The sequence below is a fragment of the Calonectris borealis genome, chromosome 2 (assembly GCF_964195595.1).
Source record: "Calonectris borealis chromosome 2, bCalBor7.hap1.2, whole genome shotgun sequence".
NCBI lineage: Eukaryota > Metazoa > Chordata > Aves > Procellariiformes > Procellariidae > Calonectris > Calonectris borealis.
Window position 1 is genome coordinate 163,497,021 of NC_134313.1, and position 19,219 is coordinate 163,516,239.

Genomic DNA, 19,219 nt, shown 5'->3' on the forward strand with positions numbered 1-19,219 from the left:
CAGAGGTCAAAGGAGGAAATGCATTGTCATCTCTGCCTGCTTTCTTGGGGGAGCATTGAGGTTAGCCTTCTGGATTTAAAATCTTACCACAGAGACAGAAAACAAGATTGGCTAACCACAATGACTTGACTCAAAGAATTAGCAACTCTGACATAATGTAGGCATTCCTGAAAATCTAAAGTCAGAGTTCTGCCTACTTTTTAAAATAAATAGCAATCCAAAAATCTAGGGCAATAAAACTCCATAGGTATCTCAGAATTTTATTTCAGCCAACATCAATCTTCCTTCTTTTCAGACAAGCTAAATTATACCAATAAATCAGCAATGTTAGATCAATCAAAGCAGCTGAATGCAAAAGATGAGGGAACAGACCAAATTTGTACTGTGTATATGAATTACTGAGATAAAGGAAAACTGCTCATAAAGTTGAATCTTAAATAAACATGAACCCTTAGTAAGAGTACACAGGGAAAAGGAAAGACTACAGTCTAAGACTTCTGAGAGGCCTCTGATTAAATGTACAGTGAAGTGAGAAATGAACTTGGGTTTCTCTGTGCTTCAGAGGCTGCGGCTTATGTAGCCAGAACTTTAAAGAAGCGAAGTCCAACTTACCAAGAGGATAGCAATAGAGCCATGGAGTGCCAGGGCTAACCACCCAGGAGCATACCCAGTTTGATGGATTCTGTAGCTGACACTGCTGGAACAACACTGTTAGAGGCACATGAGCTAACTTGTTCAAAGCATCTGCATAAACTAGGCCACTGCAGCACAGGCGCTCCTAGGACTCATGTCCCTACCCCTATGGATTTCACTGCAGTGGCTGAAGGTGTGACATCCCTGCCTTTCTAGTGAAGGACCCCTTCCTGCAGAGATGGCAGACGCAAATGTGCGCTAGCTGCCGAGTCACTGATGTGGCTATTAAACTTTCCTGTTAGTTTAAACTGGTTTTTGTTAAAGATACCAGACTGGGAGCTGCTGAGCTTCAGGAGCAGTATGTGTTTGCTTCTGCTGATCATACTATAGTTCCAGTGAAAACTGGGTAATGGAAGCTCCAGCAGCTGAGGAACTGGTACCCATGGAAATGCTAACCATGCTGCAGGGTCCTGTATCAAACCCTGTGAGACTCTAGAGGTTTAGGCACTCTTTTCGCCAAGGCCAAGGACCTCTCGTCTTACATCAGCTGCATCTCTTCCACATAGAACCCTACATCTGCAGCGCCCAAACCACACGGGACATGGGTTTTGAATGCTCCAATACAACCTTCCTCAAGCTTGCCACATCTGTAGGAATAGAATGCCTCACTGCTTTGTAGGTACCCTGGAATAGCCTTTAATCAAAGCAAATCAGAGAAACTATAATAGAAGAATACACATGCACATATAGACAGCACAACCCAGTAAGAAAATCATGATTTTCTCCTCCTGTAATGCAGATCAGCTCCAGGAGGCCTGTCGCGGTTTCATCTGGCGAGCAAGCTGTGAACTGTTCATGGCTAGGATCCACCATCCCCATACAATGATTTTGATTGAGGTTTTCCCAAGGAGTGCCCAGAGATGAAAAACTGAACTTCCCTTAATGTAGAGCTCACAACAGATCTGCCTCTGCTCTACTCCTATTGAGCAAGGGATGTCTGAACTTGTCTGCGGAAAGCAGCTGAAAAAGAAGATAGAAAGAGGATAAGAAGGACTCAGGATTACCCATCCTTTCACTTGGGATTTGTTTGATTTCCTTTCACAATATGATACAGTAGAGGTGGAACAGGTCTGCTATGTCAGTGAGTATATCTTACTTGAAGAGCAGGATTAATATCTTCCCACAGCCATCCACAATGAAGAATGCTCCAGCTGCCAAAATAATTCTGTGCTGAATAGCGAAATCCACAGGTGGGAAGCAACTCTCAGTGAATTCGCTTTCTGGGGTGCTTAATAACCACACATACTGAACATCAGCACCATTCTCTCAAAAAAACTAGAGCATTTTTTCTGTGGTGCCCTCCTGCCTGTTGGCTGAAGGGATCAGAATCCTGAGTGCAGTCCCTGAAGGCTGGATCCACACTACCAACTGGTGGGTTGATCCTTGCCAAGACATTTTTGGAGGAATTATAAAAATCCCTCTTAGAGAAGGGAATTATATGTGGTACTTAGGCAAAACAGGCATTCCATTTATAAATATAATTATTTTTGCTATTCCATCAAGAAAAAGAATTTAATAGTGAGGGATACAACAGAGAAAATTATTTATGTGTTGACACTTACAATATAAATAGAGAACAGATCTGGCTGAAACTAAGTGGGGAATGAAAAACATGAGAAAATATGTAACTGAGATTACCAATTGGGGCAATAACTTATGACCACTAGTCCATTCTTTCCAATGGAAGTACAGTCCCTCATTTTGCTTTATGTTTGAATTGTAATTATGTGTGCACTTATTTAACAATAAATGCACAAGCTTACTTTGCATTTTTCAGCAAATTATCTTCTTTTGACTGATGACCTTGAACATGCAAGGCGGGCACTCTTCTGCAGTGCAAAGTAGGGAACAGAATATGGCTTGCACTCTGCTTTAGCGTGCTGTAGGACAGGTTAGGGAAGAAAGGAGTGAGTATGCCATTCACACTCACATACAGTGACTGGATGCAATATTATCACCTAAGGAATGATTTTGACCCCATCTCTTGTATTCATACACATGCTCTTTGTACTCAGGCTGCTCGTCCATTTCTGCACATCTTCTGCTTTAAATTTGTGAAGAATATTTTTATCCAGCATCTTCATTCTTAATATTAATGATTTATCACATATGGTGCACTATATTTTTGTAAAGCTGTAAGATACCATGGTGATTAACACCATATTAGAACCTAAATAGAAGGGAACAAAGTAACAGAAATGTCCTCCCAGCAGATAGAGGGCTTTTGCTTGTTTTTAGGGAAAGTATCTCAGCTGCATGATTTTACTCTGTACATAAGAATTGTGGGAGTTCCATGATAGAAGACTATACTGTACTTGACAATGTTGTTAGAAAGAACAAGAACCCTTATGTTTAATTTCTCTCTAGCCTTAATTAGGATTTTCAGATCAATTATGTAATGAGAGATTGATTATTCTAGCTCTTTTGATCATACAGATTTATTACTTTGATTTAAGAAGGCAGGAGAAAAAAATGTAAGAACCATGAGTATACCCTTGTGTTTATATATGTACATATCTATCTCCCCATATTTCTGGTAAGAAGAAATCCCGGCTTCAAATAGCCTTGCAAATTTGTCCTGTCAATATCACAGTCCACACACAAAATCTACTCACTGAATCAATATGGTAGTGAGAAACTAATCACATTTTACTTACCCATCCAAACACTGCGAAAGCCTGGAGACACTGCAAGGCTGCTTCAAATGAACACATTACTGCTGGTCACACTGCAGGCTGCTCAAGCGTGCCCGCAGCCCTTCTTTCCAAACAGCTCTATCCTCACCCACCTGGATTAGGACTGCCACTGGGAGAGCCGTTCCCCCACTGCGTTACCGGGTCCAAAGGAAGGATTTTTCTGAAGTGTGGCAGGCGAGCAAAAAAGGGGATTGTCTCTGGGTGCTGGCATATACAAAGCAGCCAGCTTGGGGGCTGCTGGAAAGGGTGAGGGTGAAACCCATGTGGTACAAAGGGGCTGCAGTTTTGGCTCCTGCCTGGCTCCCATGGGAGACAGGCGGAGGGGCTGTGGGGATGCCAAGCAGCTGGCTGCAGGCTGGGCATCCCCGGGTGGTGTTTGATCCTCCAGGGCCAGGGCTGCAGAGAGTGCCAGGAGGGCTGCAAGGAGCGTGGGGAGATGAGCGCTAGCAGCTCCCCATGCATCTTTCCCTGGGCAGCGCAGTAGAGGTTAAATAAAAAAATGCATTGGGGAAAAGGCCATTTCTGCAAAACTGGTCACTAGCAAAGAAAAGCAGCCAGGCCCCCAGGGATGCTCTCCTTGCCTAAGGATGAAATGGGATTACAATGGTAATGTTTGCTGCACTGTAATTAAGGTGGTGTCAGAACTTTCATTAAAAAGTGTGTTTTTGTTGAGGGGCTTTGGTTTGGAGAAAATTTTTGCTTCAGGCTGAAATACAACGTTGTTCTCAGCCAGAAAACGCATGCACAGCCTTTACTATATATGTAATTTAGAATCTCAGTATAATCTTGACTGTGGAGGCTCTACTATTGTTTCCATGTGGGTATGTAGCTAATTGGTTTAAAACATCAGTTATTAAAGAAGTAAAGGACTGAATTCTGGCTGGACCTCATGTAGGTGACACGTCCCCATTAATTGTCTGCAATTAACTTCAAAAACCAAAGGCCAAATTCTGTCCTTCTTACTCAGACACATAGTTTTATTGAAGTAAACAGCCGCAAACAGGATTGGGCTTCTAGTGTTTACCTGACTTCAACCCAAGGCACCTGCCACTCCCACATTATAACTCCTTTAAAAGTGAGGCCATCCCATCTGGGACAGAGATTACTTCCTCACAAAACTGGCAATGTATGACAAAGTTGTTTCTACTAATAGTATCTAAATTCCTATTATCGTAGCACCCGAGATCTCATCTAAGGAAGCAGGACCCCTATGCACTAGGTGCTGTACAAAACACAGAATAAAAATATAGTCCTACTCAAAAAAATGTATGATTGAATGCAGACAAATCCTTTCCCCGGTTTCATGGCCAGGTTTGTATCATTTCTGTTAAGTAATCTGAGTGTAATGCACCACTCCTGCAAACAGCAAACAATGCTCAGACATTTATTTAACTTTCTGCATGATAAAGTCCTAACTCACACCGGTCTATTGTCTTTCCCCAGAGCTGCACACAAAGTGCTTGCTGCTAGCTGTGGGTTTTTTCCTGTCTTGCATGTATCCGCAGTGCAGCCAGCATTTAGCATGTACTGGTTTCAGATACTAATTCATTTTACTTGAACTATTGGCATTCTACCTTTTTGGATAAAAAAATCAGGCAACTAATAATATGTGATAAAAGATTATTTCTCTGCTGCCCACCACCACATATATGTCAAAACTAAAACCCAGAATATTAAAGTTTATAAAACTACAATTTCATAAAGTTGTAAACAAGACATGAATTGCAACGAATTAGGCAAGTCACAAAGAGTGGAACTGAAGTTCATAAGTAACTTGTGGATGCTTTATGTGACTTCACATGGATGCTAACAAAATAAAACATAACATAGGATAGTCCATTGTTCCTTAGAACAAATCATATAAATTGCAAGTTTAGGAAGAATTTAAGCATTTCTGCAAAAGCTTAAACACAGAACAAACTTTATTCAGGAAGTAGTTGCTTTCAGTGAAACTATTTAAGCATTTAGTTTCTTATCTGCCTAATTTACCATCCCCAGGATCATGGCCTTGGTATGGAATAACTTAATGAATTTCAGTATAGTGCATCATCTACCACTTGTCAAAATAACAAGATCCAACTGTAAACAATGTTTGCTCTTATTAAGTGCAAACATGTAAAATTAACATTCCTAATAGACAAAGCTTCTCCACATAGGAAGGTATTATTAATACTACTACTACCAGAGTCAGGCAAGCGTAATTCCTCGTGCGGACAAACTCACTCCAATAGGAGTACCTTTTTTGATTTCATTTAAATGAATTAAAGAAGTTAGAGTTAATCTGAAAAAAAGCCAGAAGATGCCAGAATGAATGAGTCTGCATGAGGGTTATACTATAACCACTAGTTTTAAATTCACACTCTGGCGTGCACAAAAAGAACATTTTCTTATGAAGATAAAAGCCTCCACGTGTAATAACTCGATATATAGACAAGCCCTAGGGGCTTGCATCTTGAGCACTTAACATTTTTGGCCCTGTCTTAATGGATAAAAAAGGTGTGTTTCTCAGTCACATTAGCCCAGTCAAAGTAGCTTAATATGATGAAAAGGCCTTAGGCTTTGGCGAAACTTAGGTGTAGAGGTGTGAGGTTAGCACATATATCACAGCGTGGGCAAGGCTGCCTTTAACACATACTAAACTAATCAAGTTAAAGCAGGCAGGGGATGGGGAGCCTAGACTGTATTAACCCATGCTCATACAAACACTAGACTAATTTGTGTGGAGTTGTAGAATATTAAGTCAGGATATTTCACAGTGGGAAGCAGGTGAGAAAACAAGTAGAATGAAATGTTTTTCCTCATGGACTGTGAACTACACTGCCTCCAAAGAGAGCAGTTAGATGGATTTTAGGGGGTCTGGACCTCCACATTATCTGTCCATTGCTCTGGAGCACCTGATAACTGGAATTCTCCAGCTGTCTGGGAATGCTGCACAGGAGAAGTGAGGCTTATCCCCCACCATCTGCAGCAACAAGCATCTCACCAAACTGCTGGGAAAGTCACCATCACTCAAGGGTATGTCATACCCACTATCCAGGCTGTGCTGTTGCCTAAAGTGAGACAGATCTACAAGATGACAAGTAAGCAAAACTGATGAAAAGAAGAAACAAACATTTCAAGTTTAAAACTAGACTTCTACAACGCATTCGTTAGCATATGACAATTAACATATGCTATCTTTTTTTTTAGTCCAGCCAAGTTTAGTACAAATAAACTAGGAGGCACATATTTGTATGATGTAATCCTGATTTTGCCACTTGATTTAGGCTTTGTCTAGAATTCTCTTAAATTATCTTGGGGTTGTTTTTTTAAATACTGAAAAAACAGTAATTCAGCTATTTCTGAACTCTTTGGGTGAATATGAATGCAGATGTAAAAAACTACCACGGGCAGTTCATGCGGTTACTACCCTCAACTGCCCCCTGCACCTTTTTCCTGCAGTTTGCTACTCTTGCAGCAAGGATAGCCGAACGGGATGTGCACCGGCACCAGAATCTCCGCAGTTTTCAGAGCAGCATATTGAAGTAAGCAGATGTTCACTACAGTCAATTGTCAATTTAGCACAGGTTAAAGACAAAGCGGTTCAATATACTGAACATTTAAAGCGTTAGCATGTTGCTGACGTATCTTAAATGAAGCCTTTGTGATAACTTGAACTTTTCCGCAATGGAAACACATGTGCGAAGAGAACAAAAATTAAACTTTTTATTTTATGTAAAGTAGTGAATAATCATTAAATTGGCAGAGTTCTGAACTAATGTCATAAAAGAGAAAGTATTTGGATCCCATTCCTGGAATAATTTTCTCATTATTTCTGTTACACACACTGCTTAAGTTGTATAATGGTACAACGGTATTTACATGCCAGTTGTCATTTTCCTTTAATTGTTTTTATAACAGGATCATTTTCCTTAACTAGCTCATTTAAGACAGCGTCCCGTCTTCAACTTGTTCTATTATTGTGCATGAAAATATCGCTCTTTGTCATTAAGCACATTGGGACAACTTAAGATGTTTTGAAGTTAAAACCGTTAGCATGCCTTGTTTAGTCAGTACTGCAAGGGTCTTACTTATATTTCAGAAACAATTCCAAAACCACTGAAATGTTTATTTTAAGGAAGATTAGAACGTAAAATTCTAGTTGAAAGTTTCAAAGCTTGAAAGTTAAAAAAAAAAAAAACAAACCAGGTGTGTCAGTTCACCTGAGTTAGTTTACAGTGAACTGGAAGATCTCTTAACATTCTGTAAAGCGGAGGACCTGTTCATTTAATATTACATCTTTGCTGTAAAAATGTGTGTTTTCAAGAGAGAGATAATTTATAATAGGTGGCTAGCATTGGCCAGGTATAAATGTATAAATATTCCTGACAGAGCTGTTCAAATGTCCTGAATCAACAAAGCACTCCTACACTGGATTTATGTTTGGTGACACAATTTCTCCTAGCTTGTCCCCCTGCCTTCACTGAGTGATAAATAATGCTAGCAAATACAGTTTCCTACAATTCCATCTCCGCTTTGCGTTCCTGCTCACAAGTCTCCTTCAGTCCTACATAGCTCTTCACACCTTTGATTGCCACAGCAATGGCTGCAACAGTTCACAGAACAGACCTGCCTAGCTTCGTTCGGACATGTAACGAGATAAGGCACAGTAGCGTAACTAATAGGCATAAGGCCCTTAACACGCTCTTGTCCTAGACCATGCTACACCAAAGCTAACTTCGTCCTGCCTCCACTCAGATTTTGTATTTTGATAGCCACATATAAAACTAGTTAATATAAAAAACAATGGAGAAAAAAGTTAAAAACACACATCTGCTTTTGCATAAGAGACAAAGCCCAAAGCTCAACCACTTACAGGTGATCTAAAGGTATTAAACAATGTTTACATGGGAGGACCGGATGAACCATGAGTGGACAAGTGAATCTAGTGATTTCACTGAACGTGTTTCTGCTGTGGGATGCGACAGTTATTCCCCACACACCTAGCAGTTGATCTGAGCCCACAGCGTGCTCACGTGTCTCAGCTCAAATCAATTTGCACACGCATAGTAGCTCTGACACATCCTAGGCTCACCCAAGCCATTGCGCATGTGCAGTAGATCCGCACATCCACAGTCAGTGTTTCAGGAGATGGCCATTTTTTTAGCAGACCAGATGGCAACCTGGCAACTCTAGCAAATGCCACACCAGCCATCCCACTGTGCAGAGGCTGTGGCCTTTTACTTTCCACTCCCTCCCCTTCCCTGCTTTTTTTCTCTCTGTTCCACCCAAGCCTGGGCCTGTATAGCATTAAATGATTTCAGTTAAATTATGCTAACTTGCCTGAGTTAACAAAATTCAAAGGCACTTTCTTCTGTGTTAGACAACATGTAAACAGATTAAGTTCTCGTATCTGAAGTTATATGAGCAGTACACCTATGTTGTCATTTGCAGACTTCATAAATACAAATATTTGGCTCAGGGTATATTTTTTAATTTGGCAGAAATTAGTACATTTTCAGTAATGGGGCCAAGAAAGTCATACCAACAATCCAGCTGTTGTCCTCGCATGGCTGAGCGAAAGGCATGGCTTTATATAATTATATATATTTATGTATACATACGAGTGTATGTATAGATGGAGATAAACGTATTACATCTATCTCCACATATAGATATGAAAATGTCACAAAGGTCAAATTTAATTATTCACAAACCTAGGAAATGAACCAACGAAGGCTTTTTGTTATGAAATGGTTCCCAGGAGAACAGGCCAGAAAAAGTTGTATTTGCCACAGCATGCCACTTTTAGTATTCTTGAAGCTGACAAGTGAAAATTTTGGGAAGAACTGTGTGAAGGACTGGATGGCTCGGTGTTTATTTTTACGTCAAAAAAAGTAGTGACTAACATTAGCTCCTCCTCCCCTCCCTTCCTTGTACCTGTGTGCCACCCTAGGCCATTTTATCAACTGGGATTCAAACACAGAACAGAAACCTAAATGACAAGGTGGAAACACTTAGGGCAGGGCTCTCAAAATGCATTTCTACGTATTCAGAGTCTGGGAGGTATCGCTCCCCGCAACTTCTCTAAATCCGACGAAGTTCTCCAACACGCCCGCCCCGAACATGAGTCACCCACGCACGCCGCAGGGCAGCAGGATTCAGCTCTTTTCTCTCCATACGACCCATTTCATGATTCAGCATCTGTGCACGGAATTACTCCCGTCGCACGCGCTGCTCCCGCTCCTGGGGCGAGGGACCCGGCGGCACTGCCCGCCGCGGCAGGCAAGGAGGCCGGCAGGGCGCGAGGGAGGCCGCCTCAGGGGCTGCCCTCAGGGCGGCGCCCGGTGCGGAGGCGCGGCGGCGGGGGGCCCTCGGCCGGGCGGGGAGCGGCGCGGCCTGCTCCCCGCCGGCGGGCCCGCTCCGCTCCGCTGCCGCTCCCGCCCCGGGCGGCGGTGCGCGGCGGAGCAGGACTCGGGAGGAAAGTCCGGGGGCGCGGCCCCGCTTCCTCGCCCCGTGGCCGGACTCTCCTCTGGCAGCGAAGCCGTAGCGCTCCCCCTCCCTTTCCGAGCCGGAGTCCCTCCTGGCCTCCGGGACACGTTAAATCCCGTGTAATGAGGCTTAACCCCGCCCCGAGCCGCGGCGCAGCCGGGCGGGCAGGCAGCCAGCTAGGCCCCTGCCCGGGGGAGGCCCCCCCCCGCCGCCCCGCGCGGCCGCAGCTGTTCCAGCCGGAGCTGCTGGAAAGCAGCCACGCTCCCCAGACTTTGTCTCCCTCGCACACAGCGCTGAACTCTGCTCCCTCCCTCCCCTCCCCCGGGGCGGCCGCGGCCCCCCCCCGCCCCGCCCCGAGCCGCAGACGCACGGCGGGGGGAAGGCGGGTGGAGGGGTCCCCGCCTGCAGGCTGCAGCCAGCCCTGCCCCGGCTCCCCGGGGCTTGGGAGGAACGAGCGCCGCCGGGCCGGGCATCGTGCGCTGTCCCCGGAGCCGCCGTCCCGGGCAGCTCAGCCCATGTGCGGGGACGGGGCGGGGGCACCCTGCTGCGAAGCGGCCACTTTCATCCAGATGGAGCTTTTTTTCCCCCCCCCCTTTTCCATGGGCCGTGGGGAAAATAAATAAAAAACAAGGGCGGGGAGAGGGTGGGGGAGCGAGCGAGCGGGCTGCCGGCCCCCTCGGGGCGCGGTACGGGGTGGGTGCGCGGAGCGCCCCGTGGCGCCCCGTCCCGTCCCCGCTCCGCGGCTCCGCGCTTTCCCCGCAGCCTGCCGCGGCAGCCAGCCCGTGAGGTCAGTGTCGGCGGCGGATGGGTGTCTGCGCCGTGGGACGGGCGGTGGGCGGGCGGGCCGGGCAGGCGCAGTGTGGGGCCGCGGCAGGGGGAGGAGGGCGGCGGGCGGGCGGTTTCTGTGTCTATGTGTCGCACTGGCAGGGGGGGAAGGGAGGCGGGGGGGGGTTACACACCAGGGCAGCGGCGGCAGCGCCGGGATCCCTTCTCCACCCCGCGGGGAGGGGGGAGGGAGCCGCCTCCTCCTCCTCCTCCTCCTCCTCCCCCTTCCTCCTCCCCCTTTTTCACCCTTCCTCCTCCTTCTTTCCCCAAAGTTAAACTTCCTGCTCCCGGCCCGGCTGGGAAGGGGACGCGGAGCCCGGCCGGACTCAGCCCTCGACACACACAACAGCTGGAGCTGTCAAAACTTCCTCCGCTCGGCCTCGGCCCCTGCCGCCTCCGCCACCGCCGCCGCCGCCTGCTCCTCCTCCGCCCCCGGGGGCTCTGCGCGGGGGGAGGGCGCAGGGCCAGTGTACAATGAAGCGGCGGCCGCCGCAGCCGGGCAGCGCAGGAGCCGGAGCCGCCGCCAGCTCCCGGGGCCTCTGAGGGGGGGGGCGCCCAGCGGCGGGATCAGCCGCCTCTCGCTCGCTCTCTTCACCTCGCCCGCCACCTCCCTCAGCCCCGACAGACCCCGCCGAGCCGGGGAGGGGGTGTTATTGTGTGTGAGACCCTTCCTTCCTCTGCGCTCTTTCTCTTCGCCCCCCCCTCCCCTCCTCCTCCTGCTCTCCCCATGCTGCTCCCCCTGCTACCTGTGCTGGTCGGCGGCGGCTGAGGCCAGCAATGCGAGGCGGAGGTGGAGGAGGCGGAGGTGAGGAGGAGAGGAGCCGCGGGAGCAGGAGGAGCATCGGGATCCCCATCACCATCCTCATCTTCATCCTCATCATCATCATCCATGTGTCTCTCTCGTCCTGCTGACTAGGATGTCAACGGAGGACAAGAGTCTGGTGGTGGCGGTGGTGGAGCCGCCTCAGCAGCAGCAGCAGCCCCCCGAGCCTGGAGCTCCCCCCCCAGCAGCAGCAGCAGCAGCCACAGACAAAAGACCTAGGGGCCGGCCTCGCAAAGATGGCGCTTCCCCTTTCCAGAGAGCCAGAAAGAAGTAAGTTCAGCGTTTGTGTGTGCGAGGCAGAGAGGGGCAGGCGGCCAGGCGCAGGCAGAGCTGTCAGCGGAGACTCGCTGCTCGTCGCCCCCTCCCTCCTGCCTAATGCCATTTTGAGAAGGGCCCTTCTTTCTTCTCCTCCTCTCCCCTTTGCACTTTCCCCTCCTCCTCCTCCTTTTTCACCTTTGTCTTCCTCCGCCTGCTCTCCCTTTTCCACTTTTCTTTCACCGTCCCTATTCCTTTCTTCTCCTCCTTCTTCGGAGTTTCTCTTTAGCTCTTCCCCCTTCACCCTCTTCCTCCTTCTTTCCTTGCCTTTGCACCTTTCCCCTTCTGCTTTTTGGGTCTCTGCTCCTCCAGGACGCTCGGCTGCTTTCAGCGTCGTCTGCCTACTCCCTGTGCTTGACGGTAGTTCCTCGTCGCTTTCCCTTTTTATCCCCCCTCCTCTTTTTGGGAAAGAAAAGACGGTTCTCGGCGGGTGGCGAGGAGAACACCCCCCCCCCCCAACACAGGCGGGTGCGGACGCGCACTCGCAAAGTTGAGGCAGGAGTTTCCTCGCCGCCAGCCCCGCCGTGTGCTCGGAGGTGGGGAGCGGCTGGCGGCGCGGGGGGAGCTGTCAGGCGGCAGCCTCTCACGGAGGGACGCGCCGGCGGGACAGTGGCGAAGCACAACAAACACAAGGGGGGGGGGGTGGCGGGGGGTGCCTCTTCCTCGGCCCTGGCAGATTGCCCTTCACCGCGGCCTCTCCCCGCCGGGGGCGCGGGCGTTCGTTAGCCCCAACGGCCGCGGCGTGCCGCTGCCCCCCCCCCTCCCCGAGGAAGCCTCTCCTGAGGGGGCCGCTCCTCTCCCCTCAGCCCCGGCCGGGCGCGCGCAAGTTCCCGCTGCGCGGGTCCGGGGAGCCCGTCGTGCCAACGACCGCTTCCCCGCCGAGAGACCCGGGCAAACCGGCGCGTACGGGCGCTCTGCCGCCGCCAGGAGCGAGGTGCCGAGCCCGGCTGGACTCGGAGAGGCCTGGTGCTGGCTGCGCTCCCCGCGGGTTATTTTTGAGTAGGACGGCTCTTGCCATGACATACCTGATGGCAGCGGTAATAGGGCAAAGCTGGGCGAGCACATTTTGAGAAGAAACGTGATGATTGCTAGCAAAATAGCCTCTGCGCTGTTGAGTCTGTTGGAGCCTCGGGGCTTCAGAGTTTGTTTCCCTTTGTTTTGAAGGGACGCTTTCAGTCTGACACCCCTTGAGTGTATTTAACGAGGTGAGTTGCTGGCGCTTCGCTAAACGCCCACCCAGACCTCACCGTCCGTTTCTGAATCGGAATCGCTTATGTTGGAAAAGACCTTTAAGATCATCGAGTCCAACCATAATGTCACAGTGGAAGTCCAAAACACTACCAAGGGATTCTGCTGGGCTGGACCTAAATGCACGCAAAGACTATGCTTTCCTCTATTATAATTTGTGTTTACAAATACATGTTACGTAAATATCCCAGGACAGAACTATCATTAGTTTGGGATATATGGATTTTTTTTGTTGTCGTTGATGAAAGTTTCCCTTCAAAGATTTTAATGTTCACTCCCTGGTTTTGGTGGAAATGCATTGTTTGCAGCTCCCTCTTTTAATTGTCTTACGTATTCGCTTGATACAGATTTTCATATAGCGATAGTTGAAAGTTGATAGTGAAACTGCATGTGTTTGCCAACATATACATGCAGTAAAGTTCTTAGGTTCATCTCCTTTACGCTTAGTTTTACATACTTTGGTTTTATTTCTACATATGGAATCCAAACCTTACATAGGAAACCTTTGAATATTTTATTTTAAAAGAAGTTTTAGGAAGAAAAATGCAAATAAAACTGAAATATACCAGTCTGCACAAAAAGCAAAATAGTGTTATTTGTGAGAATTGACATATCTTGTAGGGCAATTTGAGGTTGTGTACAAGCTCTTGATGAAACGTGGGTGCTAAAGAGGTAATTCCTTTTTTTCAGTTAGGTTTTTGGTGTCATGGGAACATTGTCAACTAGTTCGAGGAGGAAATTAGATTTTCCTGTAAAAATATGTACTTGTGCTGACATGACTATAAGCATTTGTTGTAAGAGCTGGAAATGAAATTAGCTGAGACAAAATTAAAATGAATCAATACTCTTTTTCTTCACACTATGATTGTTCCTGTCTGGTGTGGTGCTAAGTGTCCTTCTGCATCTTTATGGAAAGCCTGTAATGTTGGTAAAGGCGTTATGACATAAGTCATGAATGCTTTTAAAACTAGGATTTTATCAAAAATAGTTATTTTCTAACTTTCACAGAGTAGGTATAGACTGGTCTTTTTTTAGTTGCATCCATTTTGGGGGAGAAAATGGTTCTATTTTGTAAGTTTTGCTATTTACAAAATACTGATTACAATTAGCTAAGCAAATGCAGAAATAAAATAAGTAAAAATATTTTCTGTTTTTTTTCTTATGGCTGCTTGGTCCTGTCTTCTTTTCACTTCTGTGCTTTCCAGTTGGATTAATGTGCCTCATGTAAACCAGATAAAAGAGCATATGTCAGACCATTTTCTGTACTGTAATCACATGTCTAAATCACTATTAGCCAGTCAAATTGTTCAACCGCTTTATCCCATTATAGGAAATGTTCTACTGAATGTTCAGTCTAAGTGCAGTCTAAGTAATGGTAAAACAAAGAGCCCTGCATTAAACCGGCAAAGCCAAAATAGAATAATTCCTTAGCTATGGATGCCTCCATTAAAGAACAATACCATATTTGAGAATGCTATAGGTTAGCATTTTACCTTCTTGAAAGCCATGTTTTTAAGCAAATTTGATGAGTTTAAGCAGACAGATGGAAAACTGCCTTGAATCTGCTTCTGTGAGATGCCAAGGATTCTCAACTCTTTCCAGAAGTAGGCTTATGTTAAGGGAGCACAGGGTTCTTCAGTAGGACAGCTTTGCACAAGTCTCTGTCATCCTGCGTTTTACCTGGTTATCAGTAAAAATTCCAGTGGTACCGTGGACACCGGTATGTATAGGGGGCAGTTGAAGCTTCCTATAGGTAATGAACCGGGAATCAGCGGTGTCAGTACCTGGAGAGTTGCTGATAGTAGAGTGTGATGCTAGAATAGCTTTTTATCATTGTTTGAAGGATATAGCTTCATGAATAGCATTGTCAGGAGACTTAATCTTAGGTGAACAGTTCATTTTTATTATTTATATTGTAATTGTGCCTAGAGGCCAGGGCACCATTATACTGCGTACAGTACAAATGCATAAGCAAAGATTGCTTCTGCACAAACGATTTCTTAATTTAAATGTAAAGATAAGACAGTGTGTAAATGTAAGAAATGTATTGGGAAAGCACAAGGGAGCTGTGAGAATGCTATGAGCAAAAAACCACGCAGAAGTTCAAGTACCCTGGCTATCTCAGCATCGGTGAATGATTCATAGGCATCAGACTTGGAGGATATGTTTAAAGGAGGGTAGCATTGTCATCCTGAGGATTTTCACAGATAGCTTGTTTCCTGCCTGAAGTGCTAGACAAACACTCGTATTTTCTTCCTTACATTTTGTCAACTGGGTATCTGTATAGAGCAGCAGTTCAAATTTAAGAGGTAGAGCTAGAATAGGCCATGCAGAGCCTTGAAATTGAGAGCAAGTAGGTTGTTCATGATCTGGTTCATCATGAAGAAGGAAGAACACACAGAACTATAATCAAAGCAATGAACGAGGAAAATGTTTTTGTAGTATCACCTTTCAAATGAATTTAAAAGGTGGAGAGATGGCACTTACGAAAGCCAAAAAAGAGAATAAAGTTGCATTCCTGAAGATACAACGTGATGTAGGAGAAAGAAACTTTGAGGTGCATGGTTAAAAAAGAAATCTTGCTGGTATTGTATAGGAAAAATGGAAATAATTAGGGGCCATCTCATTGTGTGGCCTTGTCCTGGCTGGGATAGAGTTAATTTTCATCCTAGAAATCTTGGAAACTTAACTCCTGTACTTGGATTACACCTCAACTTCCAGGCTATGGACCTGAAGGATAGGAATGTGATCAAAAAGAAGTGGCAGGGGAAGAGTATTGGTTCTATTTTAACTATGTTGTCATTGTATGAACAGCTGGTTACTCATGAAAATGTATCAGAATAGTATTGTACAGGTGCAGTAAACATTTTTGTAATCTATTTTAAGTACTAGAGCTTTCTTAATCTATACAGGTTATAAGCAGCACAAACAGATGTATCATCTTAGCAAAAATTTAGCAGCAGAAGTGTCATTGATTGTGATTATGATAACAGTTGCTTTGTAAGTCACTATCTAAGCTCATTTTAAATTTTATTTTCAGCATGCATCAGACTGATGTATACTACAAATTATTTTTGCAAATGTGTGTAGTTAAGCATGAAATTTGTGGAAAACTTTTTGTGTGGTTAATTACTTGAGTTTTAATTTTCATCCTAGTTTTTCATTACTTTGGCCAATGTAAGCTGCAGTAGGTTTTCAAAGGCCGTAGATTTCAGACATGCAGATAGTTTTGAGGACACGTAAGCATAGCATTTTTGCCAGGAAATGATTATTTAAGAATTTTTATCATTACTTTAGCTGCATTTGCATTAGAGTAGGCCAATATTTAGAGATATCTACACTCATTTCAAAAGAACCTTAACGTGTTGGATGGGTTCTCTGTGTAGCTCAGCTGTGTTACTTTAGTTCGTCACGCACCTTTTCTGTGATACTTGTATCTTTACTTGCCTGCCCTTTTCTCACTTCAAAATTTAACATTTGCAGATGTAAAATTTATATTGTGTTATACAATAGAAATGTTTATAAATACATGTTCACAGTTAGAGAAAGTCATTACTACCTAGCAGGACGGAAGTCTTTCGGTGGATGGGCTTTGTACAACTGTTGTATGGATAAGGGTTAAGGTATTAAAGCAACAGTAACCTATACTTCTGCCTGTACAGGGCATGTATCAAAATGCTTGGCCAGAAGGTACACATTTGATCACACAGTGCGAAGAGATGAGGGTTGGAGTAGGCTTCATAATCGGGACATGACATTGGCTCTTTGAAGGCCTTTCTAGTCCGTTGTAGAACAGGACTGAGCACTGCACCAGAGTCCTGTGGGAACTTTGTGCCATTTTCTTCGGCAGCCCATACTGCGTTACTTCCTCCATCATATTCACATTACCAAGCAATTCCCCAACTGTCTTATGTAGTTCTTGCATAGGAGCCTGGCTTAAACTGCTCACAATACTGTTTTGCTCAAGAAGTAAATGATCTCCAGCAAATGATCTCTGTATTAATCTGTTGATTTTCAGTTCTTGATAGGACTTATGTGATGGATGACAATGAAAGTTGTTACACATAGTGGGTTTTACAGAATTGTTTTGCCAATTAACGTGGTGTCTTCACTTGTGCCTTAAGAGTGAGTGAGATTAGGCTTAATGTTGGGAACAGATGTTTTTCTATAACCTTAGCCTGCAGTTTTCACAACTTGAAGCAGACTGCACTTGCAAATGAAGAATTCTTCAAAATTTTTTTTTTCACATTGCAGTTGTTAGTTTGTTAATGTTTGTGTTTGATGATCCATTGAACTTCTGAAGCACTTGTCATGAGAGGACCTCTAAGAGCTATCAGACAGTATCATGACAGATCAAATATGATGACAGTCTGTGAAATCTCAAAATACTAGGTATATTGGTCATAAAGCTTGTCTTTGCAGAAGTAGAACCCAATAGAACCCATAAGAACCCAGTCTGTTGGTTTCTACTCTCTGAGCCATCTACACACTAGACATCTTTTCATCCTGTATTCAATGACACAGGAGACTTTTCCCAGCTTAAAACAATAAAACACTTCAATTTTCTTGGCTTTGTTTGTGGATATTCTTCTTTTTTTTTTCTTTCTTGTTAGCGTGTTCAACTCCTACTAACTTCTTGTCATTGTTCTTTCATAAGATAAGTAATTGGAAATGGACATCTCTACTCTTTGTCGTAATTTGAGTTGAGCAAGGCAGTTGGCTTGCTGAGAATAGGTAAGCTCTGCCTTTCTCAGGCTGGAGTTGGTTTTTTTCCTCCTCGGCTCAGCTGTTCCACAACAATGTTGGAGGGGTAGTAGGGTCATGTATAACTAGGGGAAATAGAATTTCCTTATCCACCACTAATGATCGCTCACTTTTATTATTATACACTGATGCTGTGTATTTAACTTTTTAAGAAATGTTGTCATAGGTACACTAAAATGTTATGAAATGGTAAACAATTAAGCGACTAACAATTTCAAAAAATATTGAAAGCTTTTCTCCTTTCTATGTTTAATATATTTATCAATTAATGCAATCTGCGTGATTCATATAGTTTCCATAAATACAGATAAGCAAGACTTTACTGTAGCAAGTACTGTTTGCTAGTAACTTGCATTGAATTCTGCATTTTTTGTTTTCTTTTTTACTGTTTTTTACTAGAAGGATGGTACTAAACATTCCCATTCATGCCATTCCTGAGTTTATCAGATGGGGTAATCAAAATAAGTTTGAGCACCTGCTTCAAGAACTGCATTCAGTAAGTTGTTCTAGTAGCATTGGTGCTTTCATTCTTTCGAAAGAAAATAACATGAAGTAGGAAAAAGCCCTTAAAATCTAGAGTATTTATTACTTAGAGAAACATAGACAGTGAGTGTATGGAGTGCATCAGGTGGTTATTTTCCCCAAACACCATAAATCTTAAGCTGGTTCTGGCAGCGAAAAGAAGCAGCAGTGCTGCCCTCCCTCCACTACCAGCTGTTTGTTCTCTCCCGTGTGCTGACCCAGGCGTTTGTGTAGCCATGTGGTGAACTGCATTGGGAATTTGATCAGGGTTAAAACTAACCTGGCAAAGAAACGTGTTTGTGATAGCATGAGGGAGGAGGCCAGAGCAAGCGGCCAGGCTGCGGAGGGGCAGAGCTACGGCTTTTGGTAGCATTGCCAACTTAAAGTCGTGTCTGCGAAGCTGTAGGCTTGGTTGTCTGAAATTTGAGGGTGTTTGGTTTTCAGGCTGACTCCTCTGAGTTCTTCAATATAGGAGTTCTCTCAGGAGATTGTGAGAGGCTTTTACAGCCTATAGTCATGTTACATTTTTGGGTTGGTTGTTTTTAAAAAAATGCTGTTTAGAGGGTTCTTCACAGCATATAGACAGACGAGTTGTTCTCATGTAACTGAGTCTTGCCCCAAACGTTGGCATTGATTAAATAAGGAACTTCGGTTCTCACTTTGATCCTCAGAATCATTCTTAAATTGAATATTCAAAGTACCTTGAAATAATAGTATAAGTAGAATGTGTTATGTTCACAATAGTTTCTGGTATTCTGAAAGCTTCTTCCTACAAGTGTATCAATACATAGGCAGTATAATAAAATAACACTAGATCTTGTTTTTTTCAGAATATTCTTCCCTGTCACATTTTTGGAAGTAT

The 19,219-nt window shown here is 44.8% G+C and overlaps 1 protein-coding gene and 2 long non-coding RNA genes across 30 annotated transcripts in view; 1 reads left to right on the forward strand and 2 right to left on the reverse strand.

Annotated features, from left to right (window-relative positions):
* The window catches only part of LOC142079636 (uncharacterized), a 36,964-nt gene extending 25,186 nt beyond the window's left edge, over window positions 1-11,778 (reverse strand). The window contains exon 1 of the long non-coding RNA XR_012672733.1: window positions 11,432-11,778. This is a non-coding gene — a long non-coding RNA (uncharacterized LOC142079636). The remainder of the gene's footprint in view (window positions 1-11,431) is intronic.
* LOC142079637 (uncharacterized) lies at window positions 364-9,653 on the reverse strand. Its single transcript, XR_012672734.1, has 3 exons — window positions 3,351-9,653; window positions 2,457-2,573; window positions 364-1,653 (listed from the first exon to the last, which is right to left on the reverse strand). It is a non-coding gene; the product is annotated as an uncharacterized LOC142079637 (long non-coding RNA).
* KMT2C (lysine methyltransferase 2C) overlaps window positions 10,515-19,219 on the forward strand; it is a 203,131-nt gene continuing 194,426 nt past the window's right edge. For 20 of the 28 annotated variants that reach the window (XM_075144178.1, XM_075144186.1, XM_075144179.1 and 17 more), the window contains exons 1-2: window positions 11,339-11,490; window positions 11,602-11,778. In XM_075144178.1, the coding sequence (XP_075000279.1) occupies window positions 11,603-11,778 (176 nt within the window). In that variant the 5' untranslated portion in view covers window positions 11,339-11,490; window position 11,602. Of the gene's footprint in view, window positions 10,648-10,960; window positions 11,491-11,601; window positions 11,779-19,219 lie in introns of those variants that run through there. The other 8 variants (XM_075144189.1, XM_075144216.1, XM_075144193.1 and 5 more) reach the window with 3 other exon arrangements.